Source organism: Anomalospiza imberbis, chromosome 6 (genome assembly GCF_031753505.1).
Source record: "Anomalospiza imberbis isolate Cuckoo-Finch-1a 21T00152 chromosome 6, ASM3175350v1, whole genome shotgun sequence".
NCBI classification, from domain to species: domain Eukaryota; kingdom Metazoa; phylum Chordata; class Aves; order Passeriformes; family Viduidae; genus Anomalospiza; species Anomalospiza imberbis.
The window spans coordinates 44,423,545-44,450,606 of NC_089686.1; the positions used below are offsets into that span (position 1 = coordinate 44,423,545).

General features: G+C 39.5%; 1 protein-coding gene across 1 annotated transcript in view; it reads right to left on the minus strand.

The window, feature by feature from the left end:
- The window catches only part of LRP5 (LDL receptor related protein 5), a 134,928-nt gene that overhangs the window by 62,207 nt on the left and 45,659 nt on the right, over positions 1–27,062 (minus strand). Inside the window, exons 4-7 of the mRNA XM_068193808.1 lie at positions 23,528–23,724; positions 21,716–21,847; positions 6,109–6,505; positions 5,459–5,630 (exon numbers count right to left, since the gene is read on the minus strand). Of these exons, the coding sequence (XP_068049909.1) occupies positions 5,459–5,630; positions 6,109–6,505; positions 21,716–21,847; positions 23,528–23,724 (898 nt within the window). The remainder of the gene's footprint in view (positions 1–5,458; positions 5,631–6,108; positions 6,506–21,715; positions 21,848–23,527; positions 23,725–27,062) is intronic.

The following is a 27,062-nucleotide window of genomic DNA, read 5'->3' on the forward strand; positions in this document are numbered from 1 at the left end:
TGCTAGAACGCTCTATGCTCCTGAACAGGAAATGTGCATTGTTTGTTGACAGATTGAGGCTGGCTATATTTCTGTGTTCCAGAAAGATGGAGAATCACATCAGGAAATCCTGAACCACAGTTCAGGGTTTAGAAACATGTAACAGACTCAGAAGAGTTTAAATTCACTAGAAGCCATTAAGATCTGAAATCACTCACCGGTCTGACCTGCTGAGCACTGCAGATCATTGTATGTCATCTCGGCAGTCTGTTCCACACTACAGACTGGTGTGTTCAAGGCTGGACAAACTGCAACATCATTTCTATGACAGCAAATTAGTCAAGATCATTCCAAATATGCACAAGCAGAAAATTCTTCCTTGCACAGGAAGCTGAGACTCCACTAAGATCCCTGGGAGTCAGGAATGAGGTGCTTACTCCTGACCCCAAATCTGGTGATGAGTCTGGTGTTGCAAGCAGAACACAATCAACAGACAGATGAGAGTGGGGATTCTTAAACAAGAAAGAATAAAGATCCTTTTCCCCTGGCTGCCAGGTTTCTTTCTTCTTCCTACAGGTGCACACGCCTGTGAGGCCGTACATAATTTTGTAGAAATTGAACTTGTTTTAGTCAAAGATACAGCTCCCCTCCCTCCCTGAAAGTCTATGTTCCATCCCAGCAAAGTCTCTCTGGGAAAAGCAAACATAACTGATTTATCATCAGTCTTATCAAACTCTAAGAACTCACAGAATTCACAGAATAACTAGGTTGGAAGAGACTTTCAAGACCATTGAGTCCAACCCATGCCCTAACACCTCAACTAAACCATGGTACTGAGTGCCACATCCAGTCTTTTTTTAAACACATCCAGGGATGGTGACTCCACCACCTCCCCAGGCAGACAATTCCAGTACTTTGTCACTCTTTCAGTAAAAAAGAACCCTGTAACAACATTTTAAGGTAATCCTTCCTCCAAATGACTCCTCCTATCCATTCTACAATGGCTACGTGGCTCCTGGTCTAAATCTGGTCTCAAGCTCACCAGTAGAGATTATACCCCTCCAGAAGCTTAAAAGATAGTTGGTTATACACCTGGTCTTTGGACACTGCTACAAACAGAGCTCTCGTGTGACAGAAGTTTGCTGAGCAGCTCCCTTCAGGCAAAACAAAAAAATCCCCATCCACCTACAACAGCATTCACGGTTCCTCAAGCTAAAGGCAGAGCAATACAGAGGCCTGACAGCTACTTCAGATTAATAAAAACACAGAGGTATATAATGCTTACAAACCACACAGACAATTCCCAACAAAAAAACATACCCAACAGCCACAAACATGCACACATGTCACACCCCCAACAGCACAGCTTAATGCCAGTCAGAAGAGGAGTGCATTGCAAACAGAAAAACCACAAGTGGCAGCATCCAAAGGAGCTGCAGGAATACAGAGCTGAACAGAGCTATATGAACTGCAGGGACAAGCACGAGGTTTGCCAGCCCAATTCCGACACGTGCTATTCAACATTAACACATTGTATGTCAACGTCATGTGATGCATATCACTTCACATAGGTAGCACTTGCAGCTGGAAAGGATGTGATCTACCAATTTATCACAAGTAAAAAATATAGAATGTAGTAAAAAGTATAGGAGATACATATCTCGTTCATCTAAGAACCAATGTTAGCTTCAATTCATAACATTTCTTTGCCACAGTTTTAAATTGAATTGAATCGAATGTCACTGAAAAATTTAAAAAAACCCCACTGAAATTAAGGCTCCCTCACTGTTATAAATCTAAATAATTTTATTAATGCACCTGCCTGTTTAGACTAATCTAAGATTGTAGAGCTATTCTTTCAGTTAAGGGGATCCTGCATTCCTTATTTCTATATCCATTTAACTTTTCTGTTCTCATATATTAATATAAATATGCAGTGTGGGAATTATTTACATTAATGTAAGTATAAACTAGGTCTTCTAAAATGCATTTATATTGATAGAAAAACAACGCTTTGAGATTTTTACAGCTAATTATCATGTGGCAACAAGTTTAAATTAGTTGTTCTCCCTGTAAGATTTGCCTGTTTCAGTAAACCACTACAGAATGTCTTTCAAGTAGTTTATTACATTGCATAGGTTTTTTTTAATCCTTTGCTGAAAAATGAAACACACATACAAAAATGTATCAGTTATGAGAAAATGTTTAATGTATACACTAAATACTGCATATTTTAGGTCAAATAACTGGAAAATAAAGTGTAATATGTGAAGTATACTTGGACTTGTTTAGAAAAAGCAGCTTTAAGTTAGTTCAATTATTATTTTTTCACCCCAGTACAACTGACTTCTACAAATCTTACTCCTATATTTAAGTTGCAAATTGTTTCAAATAGCCTTTTACATTATTTATGCAGAATGTGATCAACAACACACTAATTATAAAGCTTGTTTCTTGAAAATTCAAGGGCAGCCCACACAACTACACCTGGGAAAGAAATTCCAGTGAGCTCCATGATCATCATCTAGTGCTGACTTACACTTAAAACACCCTATAAACTTGCAAAGACTTACTGTATGTGATAGTTATGTGATAATAGATCTCCCCCCAAAAAAACCCAAATGAAGGACATTTGTCAACAGAGGGGAAATGGAAGGGGGTGACGAGGGGAAGCTGCCAGAAGGGATAGTCTGCTGAATACTTATTCCAAGAATATTGCACAAGCTCAACTAAAATGCATACATAATGACAGGCAGCTGAAAATTTCATAATTGCTCATTATGCAACTATACCTTAGGCACTTTAAGCAAATACTGAAGAAATAATACATGGGAAAACCTGGCTTGCCAGAATTTTTTTAAAGAAGAATTAGGAAACTATACACATGGGCTTTTGCTTCTCTCTCTGCTGGAATCTTGTAATCCTTATTAATCTGCTGTTTGTTCCTGGAAAGTAACTTTTCTCTGTCAGTAAAATCCAAAGTTCAGCTGGATTAATCCCTGCCCTTTACTTGTAGCTGGAGCTGTGTGGACAAACACATGATTTCAACAGACACAACTCAAAATTTGCTATCTAATTTCTATTTGCCATACTCTTTGTCAAAACAATTTAAAAAAATAAACCTAAAACCTGGGAACAGTGTTACCACAGGGTGCCAAATTTGCAGCGAAAGCCCCGCAGGCTCCTGTCACACAAAATTTTGACGAGCCTTGCCAAGTGGTTTCTTCAGGATGCAAACTGCTTGCAAAGTGACTGGGTCCTTTGTATCGCAGTTGAATGCTGCAGATGGGAAGGTTAGCAAAGGGGTTTTGACAGGAAAGGGTAACTGCTGTTTTCACCCTGTGAAGTTCTCCATGCACAAATAAAACACAGTCTCCTGGTATAGGGTGATGCTTGGTGTCCCCTCAACAGCTCTGCAGAGATTATTTTCTAAATGAGGAAGAGTGCACCCAAAAGTAATGTCACCAGAACGGAACAAAACCACCCCTGAAACCAACCAACCCATCCACCCAGGGACATTCAGAGGGCATTTCAAACCCGAGGTCCAGGAAAAACAGGACAGGTGCCTTCAGCCTATCAAATTTCCAAGCTGTACAAAGTTCATTCACTGTTTAAGAACTTTAAATTCAAACAGGCCTTCCCAGTGAGAGTAAGATGACTCCCTGCAGATCTAGAATACCAGAAGCCAGAGCAGAATACCAAGCAGAGATACACACAAATATGCACAAGCTATATTCACTCTCGTGTTTTGTTCTATGTAGAAAGCAGCTGAAGGCATGCCATGTGATGAAAGCAATACTCAATTACCATCTAACAGCAATTTTGGGATCCCATCTTCAGCACAGACAAGGCAGCACTTTCTTTGCCTTCTGCAGTAGAATGCAGCCGCAGAGTGCAACTTTCTGAACTGTGTAGGGGCAAAATGCTTGGTTGAAGACTTCCTTCTTCAGGAGCCCTCAGCATAAATCTGAATGTCATTTAAGATGAAGCAAGAACTCCCTCCTTGAAGTGTAGCAAGAGAGTAAACCACCCAAAACATCATCAGCTTTTTTTCTTCCTTTTGCTACCTAATGAGCTACAAAATAGTTACAGCTTACTATTTACCATCCCATTTATGCTGGTTTTAGGTGAGAAAAGAAAGTAAATTTATCCAGTAACATGCTTCAAGGTAGTTGTACATGTCCATTGGGAAAAAAAGAGAAATCCCAATACCCAGCTGGGTCAACTATAGTATAAAATATAAATATGTATCCTCAACTTGAAGTCAGCTGATTTTTGTTTCTGACAAGCTGTGGATGCAACATACATACATACAGAACAAATCACTGAGACATAGTGGCTGCTACTAAAATGGCATGTTCTTGGCAACAAAACACAAGCATGGGAAAATGAGTTTATGCTGAATGACTGCAGCAGCAAGTGAAACTGGAAACGCCCCACCTCAAACGACATACAGTGAAGTTTTGTGTGTATTAGGGCCAGCAGTGTAGCACAAAAGAAAACCAGAGTGAATAAAAAGCCCTTACATTGGTTTCTCTGGTTTTCCTAGACTTTGATGTCAAACCAAACAGGATTGCTGGATTTGCTGCCTGACAGTGAAGTAAGACAGATTCAATAGATTGCTTAACCCCATGAAACACAAGGCAGCCCCAGCTATAAAAGGTGGCATCTGGAATGTTCCCTGTCCTGCAAGCTGAAAGGTAAGGGGAGACAGGATCTCTCTGGTAGTCATCAAACTCAGTATTAGCTACTGCCAAACACTGAAGTTAAATTTCTGGAGCTAGCAGACAATCTAGTTTACTCTCTTCCTGATGGCAAAACCTTTAGAAAGCAGTCATTCCTCAAAATCTATTTATCTAAATTATTTATCAAAAAATGTTGCATATGCTGCTACCCCAAACAACATTAAAACTCAATTGATTTCACAGGCCGTGACCAAGGTAGAAATTTCCCTCCTCAAATTCAGGCACAGACTGCCTATATTGTTTTCAAAGCACTAGGTACATTAAAATTTACTTCTTGTCCACAAATCTGGACATCACAATCATTAACATCCTGAAATATGGCTTTCCAGGGCCTCCATATCCACTGGCTCCTGTACATGAACTGTCTTTTGCATTCAGCAATTTTAGATAGCAGTTCTAAGCACCACAGACAAGCCAAAACATCTTTAACAAATTTTACCTGAGTGTCCCAATTTGTTGCAAAAGCCTCAGGTAAAACCTGAGATTTCAAGCAATTAAATTACACTTGGAGCAATGTACGCATAACAAACATACTATTTCTTGCAGAAATTTTCTGAACCACATGAATGTACTTCCTTTCTTCTCAAATATGTCTTGTTATGCTAAGTATCATTTTAATATTAATGAAACAACAGACTCCTCCAAAAATGGGTAAAGGTACCCAAGACAAAAACTGCATATGAGAACTGCACTTGTTTTCTACAAATGCACCCAAGTATGGCTCTCTTACTCACCTCAATTTTATCTGTTTTTGCATCTCCCCAGTAAAGCTTGTTTTTCTCAAGATCCAGTGCCAAGCCATTAGGCCACCCAAGAGAAGTATTCACCAGAACTCGCCTTTCTGAGCCATCCAAATAAGCACATTCTATCTTTGGACTTTCACCCCAGTCCGTCCAATACATGTAGCTGTTAAAAAAAAAAAAAGAAAAGAGAGGAAACAGTTAATGCATGCAACAGGCAAGACAAGAGTTAAGGTCTGTGTTGCTTTTGAAAGAATTTGCTTTTTGCTTCTCCAACAGCAGCACACCAGCCAGCTTGAACAGCAATCAGTGAAGACAATATAAAGTTTGAGCAGTAAATAAATTAAACTGCTGAAAATATGCAGTGGCCCAATTCCTTCATAGTTAGGATAACACTGAAGATGCAGAGAAAAGAAAATTCAACCAAACACCCAATGTATAGGTTAATTGAGGAACATATATTTAGAAGTCACCTTTTATGTACACACTTATTAAAGGGATGAATCAAGGGAAAACCAGTCATTTCCTGAATATCTGACAAACGGTACAGGCATCATCCTGCAATTTGCACATTTTCACTTTCAGGAGACCATAAGCTGGATCCCAAGACCTACCACAGGGCTCTCACTAAACACCAAACTCACCCCATTACAGGATTGAGCACTATGGCTCGAGGTTCATCTAGGTTTTCGGAGATCAGTATCTTCCTCGATGTCCCATTCAGCCGGGTCACTTCGATGCGGTCTGTGCCAGTATCCGTCCAGTACAGGTTCCTGGCCACCCAGTCCACAGCAATCCCATCTGGATGGTTGATCTCCGTGGTCACCAGAGTCTGGGCTCCGGTGCCATCAAGATAGGCCCGACGGATTGCCCGGACATCATCATCAGTCCAGTAGATGTAGCCTTCCACAGGGTCATAGTCAATGGCGATTGCATGTCTGATGTTGTCTATCTGCAGAATAATGTCAGTGAAATCCGGCATGTCCAGGGAAATCCTCCTCAAGTCAGTTCTTCTGGCGAGCAGCAAGACTTCCTCAGCACCTGGGGAGAAAGGCATTCATGGCATCATTTCCATTGCTACTGAGGTGAAGATGTCAGTAGAGCACAGCAGGCTGTGAACTGTGATTGTCACTGTAATAAGAAGAGATTTCCTTAAATAAGAACAACAAGCTTTCATGAAAATAAAGACCTGCTTGTATTTTAGATGACAATTTCTCCCAGCCTTCTAAACTAACACAGACTATTGCAATCTGTTTCTAGAAAAAAAAAAAAAAAAAAAAAAAAAAAATTTGGTGGGTGCAGGTCCAAATATTTCATCACATATAGAGACTTGCTCAGCCAAATGTCTCACTAGCTCTATCAGTGCACTAGACAACTAGACAAGTTTTCACACGTGCCCTACGCAGTAAATGACAGGGGCTAACAGAAGACTGGAGTATTTTGTAAACAAATTCCATTAATAATTTACTCCAGACAGTCCAACAAGAAAACAAGTCACAACCACAGCAAGTATTTCTCATTTGGCCACAGATGATGCAAAACAATTTTAAGGCAATAGGATTGCTGTTCTTTTCTCTCCTCTATTCTTTCTCCCCAGTGCAAAGTTTTCCTGCTTGTGGAAAGAGTGCCAAACAACAACTTGGAGTACATTTCAAGGACAAATGGCATCTTCAGTGTTGACTGACACTGAAGTGGCAGCTTCTTTTATTAATGCAAATAAGGGCATAGACAGCAAATGTGCAGTTGCTTAATAAAGTTTCCCCACATCCACCCATGCATGCTTCGGTACAAAAAGTATGTGAGTTTTTTCCTACTTCTCTTGCCAAGTTTATGCTGAGTATTTTGAAAATTGACAAGGAAATTTTATTGTTTAGCAATACTCCAAAACTGGAAACCTAAATAAATGTCATTTGTTGTATTTCATCCAGACCAGCAAATGCCACTAGGAGGTGGCTATTGCCAGTTTCCCCCAAAAGCTGAGATTGAATGAAAATGGCCATCAAGGGGACATATCTAAGAATAACAGAAATTCAAATGCTCATGAGAACATTCTTCAAGAAATATTTCACACCTAGGCATGCTTATGTAGTTCTGGAGACACAGAAGTTGAATCTAATTGTAAAACACAACCAAATTTACATTCACTATGGGTGCTGGATTTGGTTTTGAGTTTGGAAATCAGGGTTTAGCCTCCACGTATCATCTCAGAACCTCTGAAAAGAAACAGTGCTCAGGGCACAAGTGTATAATGACAGAAAGGATCTAAAATAGCAGCATTTTAATATCATTTAAGAACTTCAAACTACCTCAAGCCATCACAACTCTTGGATGAAGCAGTGCTGCTCTCCACCTTGCCATGGGCTGCTTGTTCTCACTTCTGTATCACCCGGTCTCACGTGCAAGCACAGCATGGCCTTGTACCATGGCTGTGTGCTGCAAACCACACCAGAGAGCTGATCCAAGCAAAAACAAACTCAGTAGAAATGAAGCCATCAGCTGAAGTTAACAACCAGACCTGCAGAGCTCCACAAATGCTTGTGCTGGCACAGTGAGGGGCTCCAGCAAGAATGCTTCTCCCAGTCAGCATCAGCTGACAAGGTCTGGTAAGGACAGCATCACTTTGAGGCAAGGCTTAGGTAGAAGGAGCGAAAAAAACGACCCAGAGCTCAAAAAACTCCTGGAGAAAAGGGAGGAATGAAAGCTCATTCATTCATGACAGCAAAGCAAGAGAGACACAGCAACTACAGCAGAACCAAATACCTCATGTAACAAAGTTTTATGTCTAGCTTCTATACTTCTGAAATATTTCATTATGGGAGTCAAAATAAAAACTGGTTAGTGCAAGTTAAGTAAAAATTCAGGCCTCAAAACTCAACATGGAAAGGGTGAGGCATCTGGTCATCTAAGTGTTGTACAAACACAGGAGGGTTTTAAATTATGAGTTTAAAAAGACAGGCGAGACATTGGAGTTGCTTTTCATTTAAGAGAACACCTGGAACACGTGGCCCTCTGTCTCAGGGAGGATGATGAGCGAGTCAAGAGTTTATGGGTTAGGTTTAAAGAGCAGAGCAGGCAGGGTGATGCTGATGTGGGTGTTTGTTACAGGACACCAGATCAGGAGGAGCAAGTGGATGAAGTCTTTTACAGACAGCTGGAAGGAGCCTCACAGTCACACACCCTGGTTCTTATGGGTGACTTCAGCCACCCCCATCCCTGCTGGGGAAGCTGGGCGCACACAGTGCACAAGGATCCTGCAGAGCATTGATGTCAGCTTTCTCATACAGGTAGTGGAGAGGCCAATGAGGAAAGATGTGCTGCTGGACCTTGTACTAACTAACAACAAAGAACTGGCTGGGATGTGAATGTGGGGGGCAGCCTTGGCTGCAGTGACCATGACATGGTGCAGCACAGGATCCTGCAAAGAAACGGGGTCCTGAGTAAGGTCCTGAAGAGATAACTGATCTCTTCAGGCATCTTCTTGAAACAATCTCATGGGAATGTGCCCTAGAGGGAAGAGGGTCCAAGAGAGGTGGCTAATACTCAAGGAACAGCATGGCAGCTGTTCATACACCAAGAGCACTCAAGTTTATAGCCACCTTAACCTCTGAATTTCCACTATATCAGTGTATCTGCAATCATAACCTTAATACTGAAGTACGAATATTGTGAAGCAGAGGACCATCAAATACATGCCTAGCAAGTGATAACACAGCAATTACCAATATTACGTGTATTTCTAGGATAACCAACATTACAAGCCCCATTGCATGGGAACAAACAGATAAGAATCAAATGCATATGTTTTGCCTCTTCACACAAGGGATTGCAGGGTCACCTTGGTTCACTGTAAACAAGTTCAGAGGAAGCAACCCTCAGTCTAAGGCCCTGATTGTGTCTAGAAATGCTTGACTAGACAACAGGCTGAAAGACACTGTTAACACCCCCTAAAATTCACAAGTAGTACCAAAACAGCCTTGACTTCCTCAGAGCAGCAATAATTAGACTCAGATTTATCTCATCCAGCTCTGTGATAGGTTCACGTCTGCATAAGACCACGTACTTATTTGCACGCAAAGTATTGTTTTGACCAGGAACAGGACAGCCCAGACACCATGAATCAACTGCACGACTAGAATCTTCTTGCAAATCAAAAGAAACAATTTGTTTCTGACACGTTCAGCTGCTCTGACTTTTTCCTCCAAGCAAACACTACTGCAGATACATTCCCAACCTCAGTTCTGTCCCATGGACATATACACCTCAAAATAAACAGGATGAAGAAAACTTCTCCCTGCTGATCTAGCAAACAAAAAGAAAATCTTCAGGTGACAACTGGGACATTTTGTTGGTAGTTGAATGAGATGCCTCTTGGCAATTTCTTCTGTTTTCTAACATACCTTTAACTGAGGCTTGTGGGGAAAAAGAAGTAATAAGGGGAATGAGCTACCTGGGTAATTCTGTAGGGAAGCTTAATATTAAGTGAAATACTACACAGAAAGATTCTTGACAGACATGCACCTACATCCTTGAACAATAAAATACATATGAACAGAGAAAATGTTACCACAGCATGTATCACGACGTTATACCCCCCACTTGAAAGCCTGTAATAGATTGTTATCAGAGGTAAATGTTGATAGGTGCAAAAAATCCCGTCTTTTATTACAACAGAATTTAAAATTACAGTTGGTTATAACTGTATTTGACTCCATTAACAAATTTCTGCTAGAGAGAAAGAGTTGGCAGCAGGCTCTGAGCACAACACCAAGAGATGAGAACTTGACACTGGTTCTCTCTAAAAATCTGGACAAACACGCTTGTCTGGCTCATTAGTTTTATCTGCATCATGGAGGTATTTTGATTATTAATGTTGGTAGGAATGTTTTCAAGGCTGCAGAAGTGTTGTGCTGTGACTTGCCCAGTGTTATCCTAGATACCCTAGAATCTGCTCAACACATTACAGGCAGCAATTTACCTAGTGCTAAAGTGCTGTAACATATATTTAATTAACTTCATTTTCAAAACCTCTCTCACTGCAGTCACTTCTCTAACCACATGACCAAGAGGTTCCCAACAGAACTGCTAACTGTTACAACATGGTCATTTAAAGCACCACATAATGAACAGAAGCCTTTTTGAAGGGGAGTGGGAAATGCAAGCTATTCCAACATCACAATTGCAGCAACCAAATACTTCAGCAGAAGTTCATGAGAAGTTTTCTATGCAAACCATAAATAGAAAAGCAGGAGGAACTAGATCAATCTAAAGTTTCCATTTAGAAAATATTTTAAAATATCCTTATTCAAATTGTTTTACTTTTTCAACTGGTTTAAATTTTGAACTGCTTATTTTTCTCTACTCTATTCAGCTCAAGCTTTCTGCAGAGCTTTAAGAGAAATTTTTAGTAGATCTAATAACCATAAGAGCTGATGAGCTCTTCTGGTTGATGTACAATCACAGAAAGGTGTGGGTTGGAGGGACCTTGAAGATCATCTAATTCCAACCCCTCTGTCATAGGCAGGGATGCCACCCACTAGATCAGATTGCTCAGAATCCCACCCAACCTGGCCTTGAACTCTTCCAGGGATGGGGCATCAGAACAATATCTGAGTTTACAAAAAAAAAAAAAAAAACAAATACAAAGACTCTAAGCTCTATTTACAATTAATAAATCCTAAAGAAACAGGTAAGGGGACTTTTTTTTTTTTTTTTGCACTTACACAAGATGCTTTCCTGCCATACTCAGAAATCAGTATTTTTAATATCTATGGTAGGATAGCATTCTTGCTTTGATTGGGTTGGCTTGTGCTTTTGTTATTAAAAATTCATGCTTCACTGCTGGAAATGGCAACTGTGCTCTATTTGCAAAACTAACTGCAATCAGAGCTGACAGCAGCAAAACAGGCCATCTTACCAGCTTGACAGGACCCTTTTTTATTCTTCCCTTGGCCCACTTCACATTTGACAAGTAACAAGACATCTATAACACAGTAACAAATGCTCCAATTTATTCACCCAACCTAAACATGTGGACTGCAGAGGCTGCCTCTGTTAATCTTTGCCAGAAAAGGCCATGCTATTCCTTTCCTATTTGTCTGTCTGCTAATTAGGCTAGAACAATGACCTATTGTAGACCTCATCCCCCCGTTTTATGTATATGCATGAGCATGCACCTGCACGTACAAACTCCGTCTCACTGCAGCAATTCTGGAAATCTCTATACTTGTGGGGAGAAAATCAGATACACTCTAAAAACAGGAAAGATTTTAGCTCTGCTCCAAAGAACAAAATGGTAAATGCTTTTTGAAAAGACTGTGTTAGAAGTACTTTGACTACAGGCAACTCCCTCACAAGCTGAGCACAGCTACCTCAGCACTCTTGATAAACGAAAAAGATTTATCAAAAAAGCAAGGGATTTTGTTGGTTGCTGCAATACAGTGAATTACTTAGCAAACTTCCAGTGTATGGGAAAAGGGGGCCAGAGTATGGTTTTGGGAGAAAACATGGAGCAAATGAATACTGGTAACACTGCCACACTGCTTAATAAGTTTTCCAATATTCAAAACAACTATGACACCTTGTACAAGGGTTTAATATTAGCCACTCTTCACACCAGAAGAAAAATGATGTCATGATCTGGCTGGATTTAAATCAACAAAATTCTGTAAAACCCCATTCTTGTTCCTCAGCCTCCCCAGAAAACAGTAATATTTAAGGAGTTGAAACAACCTTTAGCAATACCTAGAAATAAATGGAAAATCTTTTTATACATTCTCCTTGGTTACCTTACTAGAGCCAGTTGCAACATGAACAGCACTGTGCATTCCAGTCCAGGTCTTTATTTATCTTTCAGTCTGAGAGGAAGACAGGACTGCTTCTTCTTACTGTGTGACAGTGGTGGGCTGGGAAAGGCTGGCCGTGTACTCTCCAACTGGACACTGCACAAGCAATTTTAAACCAAGGACCGCGTGCAGTGGGAGTGTGCAACCAGCAAAATAGAAACAGGAAAGGTTTCTTTGAAAGAATGTTTTGAGTGGCCACATTCAGACAGGACTTGATTTAATCGAAAGGTAAGTAAGCATAAGGAAAACTAACAATTGTGACAAAGAACGGAAATACCAGAGCACTTACATAACTCATAAATTACATCATTTCTGTCTGCATGTTACAGTGAAAAGCTATTGTCTCCTGTTTCTGCCACTGTCATAGCAGTAGACTTCTAACTTCGCCTGAACCAGAAAAAACACCTACAAATCAGAGTTTTGACACATTCACACAGCCACCAAAATGAAATCCCACAAATGGAATATTAGTTAAACTGCACAGCTGATAAGACCATTAGCACAAAGCAGCTGACTAGGACAAAAGTAATGTTTCTTCCAGAAAAAGCTGTTGCAGCACAGACATCACAGTTACCCTGTTCTAGTTTAGGAGCTCCTGTGAGACATGCTCAGTTTTACATGCCCAGTACTAGTGAGCACAAAGGTTTGAGAAGTTACTACTGACAGAGTAGTAGATAACTCTTAGGAGGATTTACTCAAAACAGCATTAATATAAGTCATAAATGCATTGGTATTAACCAGAATCAAAGGTCAGCACAGCCATCTGGCTACTGCTGTACCAAGCAAAGAAGCTTCCCTTACACACAGGTTTCATCCAAAGAGCTCAAAGCACTTGAACAACCAAGTCTTACTCTACCCTGGGGTCTGTATATTCTCTGTGCGCTTTAAAAAAAGAGAAGAGGAAGTTGGAAATGTTAAGTGGTAAATCTGTTACCTCACGGATGCCATACTCCTTACTTCTACTCCTTATTAGCAAAAAAAAAAAAAAAAAAAAAAAAAAAAAAAAAAAAAAAAAAAAAAAAAAATTATTTACATCCCTTTGCACAGAATTCAGCTCACTGCGAGCCATAGGAAGAAGGATGGGCCAAGAAAAAGTCTGCCAAAAATCCCTATTGCTAGAAAAAGGGTTGGCTTTGGATTGTGGTGTTTCCTCACAAAGCAAGGTTTGAAAGTTTACATGTACCTGCTCTCTGCTGGGGATACACAATTCCACTGGCTCAGAATAAGGAATCACTGACTTTGGAACTGACAGCCATTTTGCCACCTAGTTTCTGTTAAACAGAGTTTTGGCAGTAACACCTCAAATGCACAGGGACAAGAATCAAAAAATCACTATAACTCAACAAAACACATAATTAATCTATTTAAAAAATGAACTGAAATACAGTAGGTTTTCTACAATCCCACTTCTATTGACTTCTAATTGCAGATGTTTCCCATTCAGCAAGAGACCTTGAACATATTAAGTTTCTTTGCACTGCTGTCATCCTTTACACAAACAGAAATAAATACTTTATACCCCACGAGCCCTCTCTAAGGCTGAAAACTGTGTAATGCTTTGAAATTTAAGCATTATTTACTGTATGCCAAGTCAGATGGAGCCCCAGAAAATTCAATTCTGAGCTAACACAATCAAGGAAAAAGCAAAACAGCAAAACAAAATGAACAGGAAAGATACAAACAGCTGCAAATTAGGGTTTGCAAATCTAGGGAGAGTCTCAATCTCACACTGATGCAGTAAAACAGAGAGACAGCCACCCAATGCTGGAAGAAGCAGTCAAGCCACAGCAGCTTAGGCAGTTATCACTGGGTCTTGGTGACTTTGCCTGTGTATGCTCCCAGCACAAAAATAATGTAAGATAACAACGTTTACATGTAAACCTTTTCAGTGCAGACCCAGGGTGTGGTTCTTTTGCAGCTTAAAACCAGATTCAATCCAGAGACTCAACAGAGCTGAAAAGGGAGAGCGTCGCTATTTCCTTTATACACACCAAAAAAAAAAAAAAACAAAACCAAACCTAAAACAAAAAACCCCTAACCACAAAAATAAGCTCTAACTAGACAGTATTTCAGAGTCCTGGAAAGTAGTCATCAAATTGAAACATGCACCAACAAAGCTTGAAAATAAAGTTTCATTCACCATAGCCCCAGAAAACCACTGACAACAGAACTAGAAGATGATGTGGCAGACCTTCAAGAATGCTCCTCACTCCCTTCAGGTTTGTTCCTTATGGCATGTTCTTAATGGCTTTTATGTAGTGAAATTTTAAATAAGGACATTTCCATATGAGGCTATTTCATTTTGTCGCTACACAAAGTAGCCCCATTCAGAAGCATAAAAGTTGCTATGAATAGAAAATAATGTAATATTTTCATATATCAAATAAACTCATCAACGTAACACACTAAATAAAGCAAGGGGAAAACAGACTCAAAGATCTACACAGGAATGAAAGGAAAAAATTCACTCACTAAATGGAGTGGAACAAGAAGAGGTAGATTTCCCTCTAGATTTCCCTCAGGTACCCATTACTGAACAATTTTTAATTACAATCTTGCAGTTCCAACAATTCTAGGATAAGCAAAGGAAGTACAAAACACCTTTGGGAGTGCAATAGGGAGAGAAGGAATGAAGAAAAAGTCACCCAGCTTCTGGATAACATCTCCCTACAGCAGTCAGACACCAGGCACAGGGCAGAAGACACCTAAGGAATCAAAGCATCTTGCAACCAAGCCCATGGTTTTCCACAGCTGCATTTCAATCACAGAGTTGTCAACAGGGAGAGACAGATATGCAGTTGGCTGTCAAGGTTCTAGGAAATAAGGTAAAATACAGCTTTCTTTTTGCTTTTTTATCTCATGATAAAACAGATTAGGACACAAGTGCTGCTTCCCAATGCAGCCCCAAATCTATGATAGAATGTAATCAAAGTTTATCTACTGATACACCAGGTTTCTCTCCCAGCATCTTCCAAGTGCTAAAATACTCCAGACAGTTGTTCACTCAATGCCAGCAGAAGCTTTATCAGGTATTTGAAAGAACTGAATCTACAGCAGTTATCCCAAATAACAAATATCTCCCTGACCCTTCTCTTTCTCAAAAGGGCTGTTTTTCTCAAATTAGTGGTTGATCTACTTCATCAGAAAGTCTGGATTATCAGGAAGACATGCTAGCAAAGAAACCTTCTCTGGTGGTTAAATGCATGAGGTAAGTACTTCACCATGAAGGTTTTTTTTCTGCCAGCTTGTCTTGCTTGGAGGCTTAGTTGCTGTAATAAATTCATGACTGTTCACCAAGGAACCACAGACAAAACTTTAAAAATGTATGATGTGCACCAAGAAATACAAAGGAGAGGAGAAGATGCTAAGTGCCTCAGCATTTCTTCCCTCAATACTCTTCTATCTCCTGCATATTAAAAAAACACTGTATGCCCTGCAGTATTAGCCAGCAGGTTCCAAAAACAGTTTTCTATTTTGCAACGTGTAGAACGGCAAAGAGAAATAAGACGCTGGGAATAGTAGCCAACCCTGATCAACTGCCTCAACAACAGGATCAAGGATAGAAAAGGGTAACTGACTGTTCAAACACCTGAAGCAAGTATTTTCTTTTCCAGTTAGGAAAATATGGGGGCTTTTTTTCTGGTTTTCATTTGGGAGAACAGAATTTCCTCATTTATTTGAAAAACTGCAGCTGTCACACCTTCCTGACAGAAACCTACAACTTCTAACACCATACAGGACTAACTCACAGCCAAACTTTCCCATTTTCAAGCAAAGAGCAGTTGCCTTTCACTGGAGAAATGCCTCTGGTGAGTTGAGGTGAATGCACCATGTCTCAAATGGCCACTTACATTCTGACATAGCAGGGACAATATTATTGCAAAAAGCAGCTGGCTATTTACAACATCTAGACTGAAATATCTAAAAGGAACTAGATTTCTAAAAAGTACCTAACAACTGAGGTACATGTGAGGAGCAGGAGCAGAAGAGGGAAGAAATTCTCCTTGTTACCACTTTAAAGCAACCAAACTCCTGCCACTGACTATATAAAAGTTCTAAAAATGAGTAACTTTTTCATTTGACTCACATTATGCTTAAAGCTCAATATACAGCAGCAGTTCTCATGCTGGCTTTAAGGAATGCTCATGCTGATGCACAGCAAGAGTTTCATTTCCACATCTCAAGCAGTGTAAACCCCCTTTTCTGTAAGGGCAGATTTGCTGTGGTAAAGAAGCCACTAAGATAATTGTGAATTCAGGTACCTGTCTCACTGTGAAACCTGCCAGCTACCTCAGCATTAAGGCAAGCCACTAGCAGGATTCCATGCAATCATGGATATTTATCCCTAATATACTTTTGCACAGCCTTCAGGAAAAGGCCCCTTGTAGGAGCAATCCATTATCAAGCATTGCATGAATAGCATCAGCTCACAAATCTGTCCCCCAGCACACCGGCATTCACTTTTTCTGAGCTCAGTAATAGTATCAGCGTGAGCAGAAGCTGAAGCACCATTCCAATATGGTCGCTTTTGCAGCCAAATTCTTTGTCTTCAGCTATGACAGTGGAGTATTTATGTTTTTATAGCCCTTCGTGAAGACAGTTTTGCTTGGTCTACTTAGAATCACAGAATACCTCAAGTTGTAAAGGACTATTGAGTCCAACTCCCTGCTCTTTGCAGGACCACCTAAACCTAAATCCTATGACCAAGAACATCGTCCAGACACCCCCTAGCTTAGATCTACACTGAGCCAATGCCTAGTGTATTAAAGGAACATACTTTAGTTAGCACTGCCCTTACTTCCAGACATCACTTTTTGTGCAAAATTCAAAATATCAAAAGCATTTCTCCAAAACTGTGACAAACTTGGATGTTGCATTTGTCATCTACTCTTTGCATGGCATGCAAACACATCTATACCTCAACCAGCCTTATGCCTTCTTAGCCAGAGGCCTCTCACATTACTTTCAAACACAAGAAAGGCAACAGAATTATGACCTTTCCCAACACAAATGGAAAAACAAACAATGTATCAGAGTAAAATTAAATCTCCAAGAGATTCCAGTGTCACAGAAAGGCTTGGTTTGTTTAAGTTTGTGTTTTTATGTGGAAGCAAATAAAAAAGGTTCTTCTTAATAGAGATATAAATTTGGTTAGAGAGGAATTTAGATATGTAAAATGGATCAAGAATTAATGTTATCCAGGCCATGTGAAATTGCTGCAATGAATTTACATAATGAGTAAAGTAAAATTCTGTAGCATTTACTGAAACATTTTATCTATATACTGCACCAAGCATTACATATTTAATGAGAAGCAAAACAAAATCCTGAAAAATATTTTTTTTAAAACTAGTGGTCCATAAGCTTCCAGAAGCTGCATGGATCTGGACTAATTCTGACATTGTGTAGCTCTGAGTGTCCTTGCTGAGGTTAAAAAAATAGAATAAAAAAGAACATTAGCTGAAGTCCCAGTTTATCCTACCTATTACAGCTTCATAGCCATAGAGCCAAGCTAGTAGAGACTTGTGAGAGCAATTTGTGGAATACTGAAAATATTCTGCAGGTATCAGCCCTGGATAATATGTTTTAAAATGCTATCCAACTAATTCTAGTTCATATACTTTGACTAACTTGATACTGTGATATCAGGAAATTATGTGCAATGAAAGTAATTCCTTTGGGAATGCAACTCTGACAGGCAGAGGGAATTTAGGAAGTCGAGTGACCGCTTACAGGAAATATATCCACTTAGAAAAAAGATGAGGCTTTTGACATTCCTTCAGAAGGCCTGCAGTGATAGCTTTATGCCAGTGACACTGAACACGGCAGAAAGAAATGACGTATTTTCCAGAAATAAGAGAAACATGCTGCTGAATGCTGTTTACAAAAACCAGCTCAGTCTTGGAAGGATGCAGACACATAGCTGCTGTACAGGAGACTGGAATCAGGGTTTAATCACAGTTAGCTGGAAAGATGCACAAAATACACCTAGACTTCCCTGAACGCGATTGAACTGAACCACATGGTGAAGCCACAGAAGGAAGGAAAAAGCAGGGGGAGTTATCCAGTATTTTGAGACTGCAGCTTTGCCCAGCAAAGCAAAACAAACCTGCTCCACAAAAGCAGAACAGGGTACAAAGATCCAGCTCCATTTATCTGGAAACATTCATTTTAAGGGGTACAAATTATACCAGAGCTGGGGTGAGAAACACATAAATTCGTGCCATTCACTGTGCCCTGTGGAAAATGAGAAGCATGAGGAAGGTCCATCTGCTCAAAAGAGGTGACAGGTATCACCTGAAGTCTCTGCCCTGCAAGGTAAAAATGGAGCAAATAATTTACTATTGGAGAAAAGACAGACAAATGTATTAATGGCTACTTTCTCACAACACTACAAACTACCACTGGCCCACCAAAAGAACTCACTAAATCCCAGGAAGGGAACCCCAGCAGAGAAGGAGAACGAACCGCTTCTTGAAAGGAGACATTGCACACAAACAGAAGACTCATGAATCAAAATAATTCTGTTCATATAGAAAAGAAATGTGATCCTTAAACAATGAAAGCAAGAAAAAATTCAGGATAGTCCTAAATCAGCAAAATTACTAAAATTTTGTCCCCAAGCTTGTGAAACTTCCACCCTTTTGCTCTGCTTTTAACTGGCCTATTTGCTGGTAGAATTACACAACCCTTCTAAATGACTGCAACCAAATTTTGGTTCCTCTCTCAAATATTCATGCAATTGCTCAAGTCAGCTTAGGAAAGGCTTTCAAACAAATGAACAAAAAACCCAAAAAACCAAACAAAACACAAATCAAGAAAACTACCTAGTCTAAGAACTGAAGCTCCATTTGGAGACAGGAAATTTCACTACTCAGTTATTCTTGAAAGTTACAAGGTGTTACCAGTTCCTACTGAGTAGGCCACTCTCCACAGGCACAACCAGAACCATCAGACTCTGAGAGGCTTTACAAACTGTGACTTCATTACCTTCTATGCCAGCAAGATTAGGTTCAGGTACCTATCTAAAATCATGTATTTGACACACCCAACACGACAGTAGTGGTCCAACACAACCTCCTAAGTAACTTCAAAGACCAGAGCTTGGATGTTCACTTTGCTAAGAGTACATGGTCAGGAGCAGCTGATTTACTTTCCAAAGTTATAACCCCTTGCTTGTTGATATGGGAACTTCAAGGTAATGTAGAACATTTTCAAGCCAACAGAGGAAAACAGACCTAGCACCATGGGTCTGCAAAACAAAAAAAATTACCTGCACAAAACATGTACATATTTCCAGAGGAGAACATACACTTGATGCCAGTTTGTTTCTATCTATCTATTTACCTATCTAATATCCACTATAAGTGATGGATATTTACTGTAAAGGTAGTTTGTAAAAAGTTATTCAGAGCAACTCTTTAGAACCAGAGAGAAAGCAAGAATGAACATCAAAAGCTAAAACTACAGGAAAATGAACACAGGCACAATACTTAAGGTTCCAGCATATCAATATTTAGTTTAGTCAAAGTATAAAAATCCAGAGTTTCAGAGTTTCATTACATATAGGTGTAACTCAGCAAGGCAAATACTAGCACAGCCTGTCCTTGAATTTGTATTTTTTGTTAATTACCTAGGCCCTTTACCATTTGTAAAGAGCTACAGAGTGCTCTCATCTGAACATTACCAATGTATGTATACTTCCATATTCAAGAGAGCTAAAATCACCTAAGCACCCCAGGGCTTTTCTGCTCAAGAATTCTTTCTGACAGATATATACAGTAACATTCTATAGTTATATTTGCACCAGTAAACTCCCCACGTGGACAGGGATTTGGAGAGCAGAATGCTTTTTCCTTCTGCAGATAAACCCCCAGCAGCTTTTGTGTGATTCATTTAACAGCCTGAAATCAAAGAAGCTCATATGCCCAAGTGACTCTGTACTTTTGCACCTTTGCCCAAGCCAACAGGGAACAAAATGAAGGTGGTCAACGCCCGTGGATCTGCAGCTCCTGCTACAACATCACTACAAAAGGCTCGTGTGGAGAACAAAAAGTCAGTTCCTTGCAACCAAGGAGTTAATTTGCAAGATGGGAAAGAGAAGCACATGGATGCTGGCAGAAGGCACACAGGGCAACAAAAGATGTGGAGCTTGGGAAAGAAATAATCCATAAAACTGAACAAAAAAGCTACATTCTTATGCAAAACCAGATTTCCTGTTCTCATCCCACTTTTTTGCCCTCCTTTGACAGAAAACCCTTGGCAGACTGTCTGGCCTGACAATGGAAAGGTGAAAACACAGTATAAGCAGTCAGTCCTGCTTGTGCTATCTGCCAAAATGCCAAAAGCAGGCTGACCTTCATTCCCACTGCCACAAACATGAAGTCAACACGAACATCTAAAAAGGTTGTCCTGAGCATTCCGTGAGGGGTTTTTAAAAGCTGCAAAAGGGAAACTTTCCAAAGCTGGAAGGAGTAAAGGGAAAAGTCTCTTAGCAGCTGCAAAACTACCTTATAAGCCTTTCAGTTAGAGTAGGATGAGCTAATAAAACCAGCCCTTAAACCCTGGAGATTCAGTGTTTAAATTGTGCTTCTGGTTCACAAATGAAAGGCATCTCTTATGCATGCTCTAGTACACAGAGGAATCAAGTCACATCAGAAAATGATTATATTATTTGACTAGACTCAAAAGCACACTGGAGACAGGCAGCAGAGTCAGCAGAACACTCTCCAAAACCTTGCCTCCTAGTGTTCTACCACTATATCAATGTTAGTTGCCTGCTTTTGTAAGATGCATTTTTAAAAAAGACTTGTCAATCAATGAAAAACAAGTTTTCAAAGTATACCACAAGGCTCATTCAACCTGTGGATACAAAATACACATCTAGTTACACTTTCTAACTAAAAGATATACTCTAGCTATTATTCTCTAAACAGCTGTTTACTGGCGACACACAACCCTGTCCTACTTCTCAGGGACATGGGCAACTCACCTAGCACAGTATTTTCCCAGTTCTCTCAACAACTCAGCCACCACTACTTTATTATAGATCTCTTCTGGACAACAAATAGGAGGGAGCAGAAGTTTCTCCACTGTCCAAATGGAAAAATGTCCTACATTAACTTACTTCTAATAAAATCCTTCAGCAATGGGTTCCACATACTACTTCATTCCTACAGAGAACCAGCAACCCTAAACACAGACAAAAAGTCTCTGATTTCTACTACAAGGGATTACTTTAGTTCATAAAAATCACTCTCTTTGGTAGCTTGGTGGGAGGTCTGAATGCAAAATGACATTTCAGTTTATTAGGCAGCTCCTCTCAACTCACTTCTTCAAGGATGAGCTCTGAAGCAGGGAACCCAAACCACACCAACACTGTGACTGTAGAACAAAGCCAAGTTCCTACCTGCTTTGCACGTCCTGCCATCGTCTTCCAGCTGCACACCAGTGGGACAGGCACAGCTGTAGAACGGGTCCCTTGGAGACAGCAGGCACAGATGGGAGCAACCACCGTTGTTTTCTTCACATGGAGTGTGAACTTCAAGAAACAAAGCAGATTTATTCTAATTTTTCTAGAAGCCCATAAGCTCTGTTTTCTCCATGAGGAAGAAATTACAGATCCCAAATGACTGGCATAAGCTTTAGTGCTAAAAACCAGAGGAATCACAATATAAGATGCTTGATTTCCCCCCCATCCCAACATCTTAACTCTAGGGGCACCTAAATCGAGATGTACGCAACTGATGGGACAACCAGTTCTATAAAAGACAAGAAAACAACAATTTGTACAATTCCTACATTACAGTACTGTTGCATGTACAGGACAGGGATGGATACATGAGAACTGAACACTCCTTTCTCCTTTAGATGGAGAAAAAAAGACATGAAACTGTATTAATAAGTAATTACTGGTAAAAATACTTTATATTTATAAAAAATGCTTGCAACTTTTGCAAGATTTCTGCAAAATTGTTGTTTGAATCATCATCTGAACTACTTTTTATATAAAATCACAAAATGTCTGGCTAATTTGACCTTTGTTACTTCCACTGACACTCACAGAGCAAAAAAAAAAAAAAAAAAAGGTGAGGAAGGAATCCAAAATCCAAGCCTGATCTTAATGAAGTCAATGGCATCTGAGCTATTTTCAGCATATGCTCTTTCTCTGTGTGCTGTATTTTCTTTGTGACTGACTCAAATACTATGACCCAAGGCTGGGACATTCCTGGAGCTAAAAGCAATAACAAGAATTCAGCACAGACAAACTCTTATCTGGAGCTGTGAGATAGACCAGGGTGCTGTGCATACCCAGCAACCTCATGAAAACTTGCACATTTTCCATCCCCAAGATGATCTCCAAACTCCTTTTGCTTACTTTCAGGCCTGTTTACTCACATCCTATTAACTTCTTTAGAATAACAAATGTTATCTTTAGGGAAGCAGATTTTAGAGTTGGCATAAAGAAAGAAGCCAGTCCAAAAGGCAAGAGTACTTCCTCTGGACAAGAGTCAATTCTTCCCAGAGCTACTCAGTTGTATACATTTTACAACACTGATTTTAAATCCCATTCTCACAATCCTAAAAAAACTCCAAAACCTAGACTAGCTGCCACATGGAATCACATGAACATACAAATTATATGCAGCTCTACTCAATTTTCAATACTCTACTTCCTTTGAAGTAGCACGAGAGAGTATATAGAAAAATAGAGGCACATGTGTGTTCATATGAAAGCTCATAACTAAAACCCTTCCACACTAAGACATGCACAAACTATTTGATATGTATCAAGTTTGGACTGCAAAAATAGCACTTATAAGTACAACATGAACATTATATGTTTTGTGGCAATTTTACTTATTAAAAAAAGTAATTATTATAAACATTTCTTACAGTTGTCTTTAAAGCAATGGCATTAAAAAGATGACAGGTAAGTTGGTACTGTTTCTGTTCAAATATTCCAAACCAAAAGAAGTCACTGAAATACTGCACTGGATTTTGGATTTTGCTACCAACTGGGACAGCGAGTGAGCTCACACAAATTCAGGCTGGAATACTCAAAGCAAGGCACAGGATTCAAGCACCTCTACCTTTAGCAACCAATCCCTTGACAAGAGTGCAGAACTTTGAAACTCCACACTGGCCACTTTCCTGAGTGACATTGTCCCTGACAGAGAAGTACCAGTCATGCAGGGCTTTGAGGGAAAGCAGGACGTACAGTAGGGCTGCCGGTCCGGGCTCAGGACCTGGATGTCCATGGGCGAGTAGAGGGCAGACAGGATCTCCCTCCTCTTCTCTCCTGTCCTTTTGTTACAGGCGTGGATGGAGCGCGTCTGCCAGTCCGTCCAGTACAGAGTGTCCCCAGACAACGTCAGGGCAAAGGGATGAGTAAGGCTACCTTCGACAACTTTTTGCCTTTTTGGGAGAAAGAGTAAGGATTAAAAAATTGATTGCTTTCACTTGTTACCACACACACGAAAAAATTTGGCTCTGTAGAAACTCATGTAGGAACTGTCGCATTTCAACAAATTCACAGGACCAGGAGATTCAGCTGGTGATAAAAGTGACGAGCAGACTGAAAAATGTAAAATAAGGTTTTACCCCTTCACAGCAATAAGGACACAAACATTGGGTTTCAGAGCATCAAAGTATCTGATTCAGGCTCTACACTGACCCCTTAAGTTCCTTAACTTCAGGAGCTGTGCAAATACCCAAACAGAAGTGACTTTTCAAGGAAACTTAGGTCCAAAGAGCGCTCCTCTGATTACAGCAGTATATGACATATTTGCTCAGAACTTCAGCTGCACTCAGTCTTTTCTCCTAGCAGAAAAAGGCAGAAATTACCTCGGAGTCTCATTAAATGACCTCCTCTTAATTTTGTCTTCAGCTGAAGTAAGTATTTTTCAGACTAATTTTTAATGTAGGGCAAAGGTCAGTTATGCTTTTCCTAAAACTAAATATTTATAATTAATACAAATCAGAAACATTTGAGGTGGTTTTTCAATGACATACAGCCACACCTCCGAGAATTAGATGAAATGGAAGCCACAAAACACATGACATTTCTAACATGTTTTCACAGGATCCCAAAATTTATTCCTGTTGCAATAAATGTATGTAATTTAGATTCAGTAGTTTTGAAGATATTTAGTAAGTCAGAGAAAAGATGCTGGACAATTCCTCAGTCAAAACACTAGGTACTCAGTTTTCACAAAATCCATGCATTTTATGTATACACAAAGGTATGCACACACCTTTCAAACCAGTGTTGTGACACAGCAAAGCATTATTCAAAATTTTTCATCATATGACTTTGAGAAAGCTGAAGTCTCAGTCTCATCTTGAAGGAAAATGAGGAACTTAATTTTCTTATACCTCTATTAAATCTACATTCAAAATTTTTCCACTGAAGATGTTTCAGGAAAAACAAAAACCAGCTAACATTTGGCAGGGAAAGGACTGTTTTATTGTGAGCAGCATAGGTAATTATCTGCATTTTCCAGGGTAGAAGGGAGTAAAAAACACCTCCAAAATTCTTGATATATATTCAGACATGGACAATTTTAAAACAGACTGACACATGCACAAAAGTACTGGCATATACATGAGAAAACAAAATTATTAATAATCTTTCTCTTCTAGAGATAAAATTGAAACGGTTCTAAAAATTCTGCCTAATTACCACTACTTCTTACCATAAAACACAACAGAATAAATACAAATACTAATTTCACTTTCTCTTTCCACTCTCACCATTGCTCTTTCCTCTTAACTAATAACAGCAGTGGCTGTATCCTAATATTGTAACAGCTGCTTTCCAGTATGTATTGCCCCTATTTCCATCATTCTTAGATATCAAGTCTCCCTTTCTCCTGTAATTACATCCCTTGAAACAGTTCCAGAAAATGTGGTTGCAAATTGAAGCTTGCTAAGAGGCAGATTGCTCCAGTTACATTAATCCACCACACAGAATGCAAATTTCCTTTTTATTTAAATTTTGAGGTAATCCTGAATGGATTCTGGGATGGGAGGGGTGGAAGCATTTGAAACATCATAGATTTCTTTATTGTCATGGATGATTGAAACTTGTCTGCTCCATGTTTAAGGAACAGAAACAACTTCTGAAGTTACCATCTAGTCTGAGCCCCGGCTGAAGCACACCTTAACACCAGAATCCACGAGTTCCAACTTCAGAGACGTCTGTTTCAACATTGATCAGTGGAATGGAAAAAGGAATAAATAAAAATTTCATTTAAAAGGAGTTATGATTAAGATCAATCTTCATGGCATCTTATCAATATCCGTTACGATTTCAGAGTTATTATTTGGACAATACCTAAAAGTTCACGTGCAGTCAGACATCAAGAACTTCCAGAATGCACCCTGTACAGGGATATTCTGACCTCAAGTGTGCATTTACATGCTCTAGCAGCTTAGTAAAATATTCAAGAGTGACCCAATTTCTTCTTAATGCAAAATACATTATTTTTTTTCTAAAATACTGTTTGATTTCTGGTTCAGTAGAAATCTGTTTGGGAGGTGAGGCATTGATCTATCACAAAGTAATTTGAATAGATTGATGGAATTAATATATTCAAAGTCTTGCTTCCTTTCAGGTGGCCTTTCTCTACCTTAAAATGAGCAGAACAGATTTTACTTACCAATCAATACTTCAAGATTTACACGCATACGCAAGTAAATCTGCACAATTTGTATGTGCACGAAAACCCCAGAAACGGCCTGGAAACCTCAAACTCTGCCCCTCACCCCCAAATCAGAGAAACACATTAATGGTGAATTATATGAAAATCCTTCTGTCTACAAACCTGCAGCCAGACTTGGAGCTACCTCTGCCTTCCACAAAGGCCTTTTCCCTCGTCTCTGCTCTGGACTGTCAGTCAATACTTGTCACTTACTACAATGCCACCATTATCCAGTTCTTACACAGTGCCCTCAAAGGAACTTGAGAATGTTTTATAAAGGATGTCAATATTGCTATTGCTCTTTTATGACTGTGAAAATCAGGCATAGAATGTAACTCAGGAAAAAAAAAAAAAAAAACAAAAAAAAAAAGTAACACCATGGAAAATTTTTTCGGGGGGAAGGCATATTATTCTATTACACAGATATGCGTAAAATAAAACTCCAACTTTTCACCAAGGCAAAACAATTTTATTGACATAGGCATTTAAAATGTTATGAAATCATGAAAATGAAAATGTAATTTAAAACTACCTGAAGACCAGATAACAATGCAGAGATGTTTTGGCAGGACATTTTACTGCATGTGGCACTCATCCTTCAGGACCAAAACAACCTGCCCATTGAGCACTCCACCGAATTGAAGATGCAATCTCAAATGCCTAAGTCTGCCCTGCCTGAAGTGTCATTTCTCCATGCCTACAGAAGCCAAAACTTAACAGCACACTTGGACAGCAGCCACCGAAAAACTTCCACACTGTGCTTTCCAGCAAGCTTTAGGAAAATCTGTTTCCTAACAGCTTGTTGTTTGAAACAACCCAAAATTGGTTAATTAATAGGCATGACATAAAGGACATCTCTGGATGGGGCCACCGACAAATGTGTCTCAATGTGTATTTCTTGTTGGTAAAAAAAAAACACATTAACAATACTGTAAAATCCCAGTCACAGGTTAAACGTTATATTTTCTAGGGTCAAGAATAAGCATTTCCAACTATTTTCAAGACAAGTAAGAGCCTAAAAAAGAAGAATCCTGCGGTACAAGAAGGTTG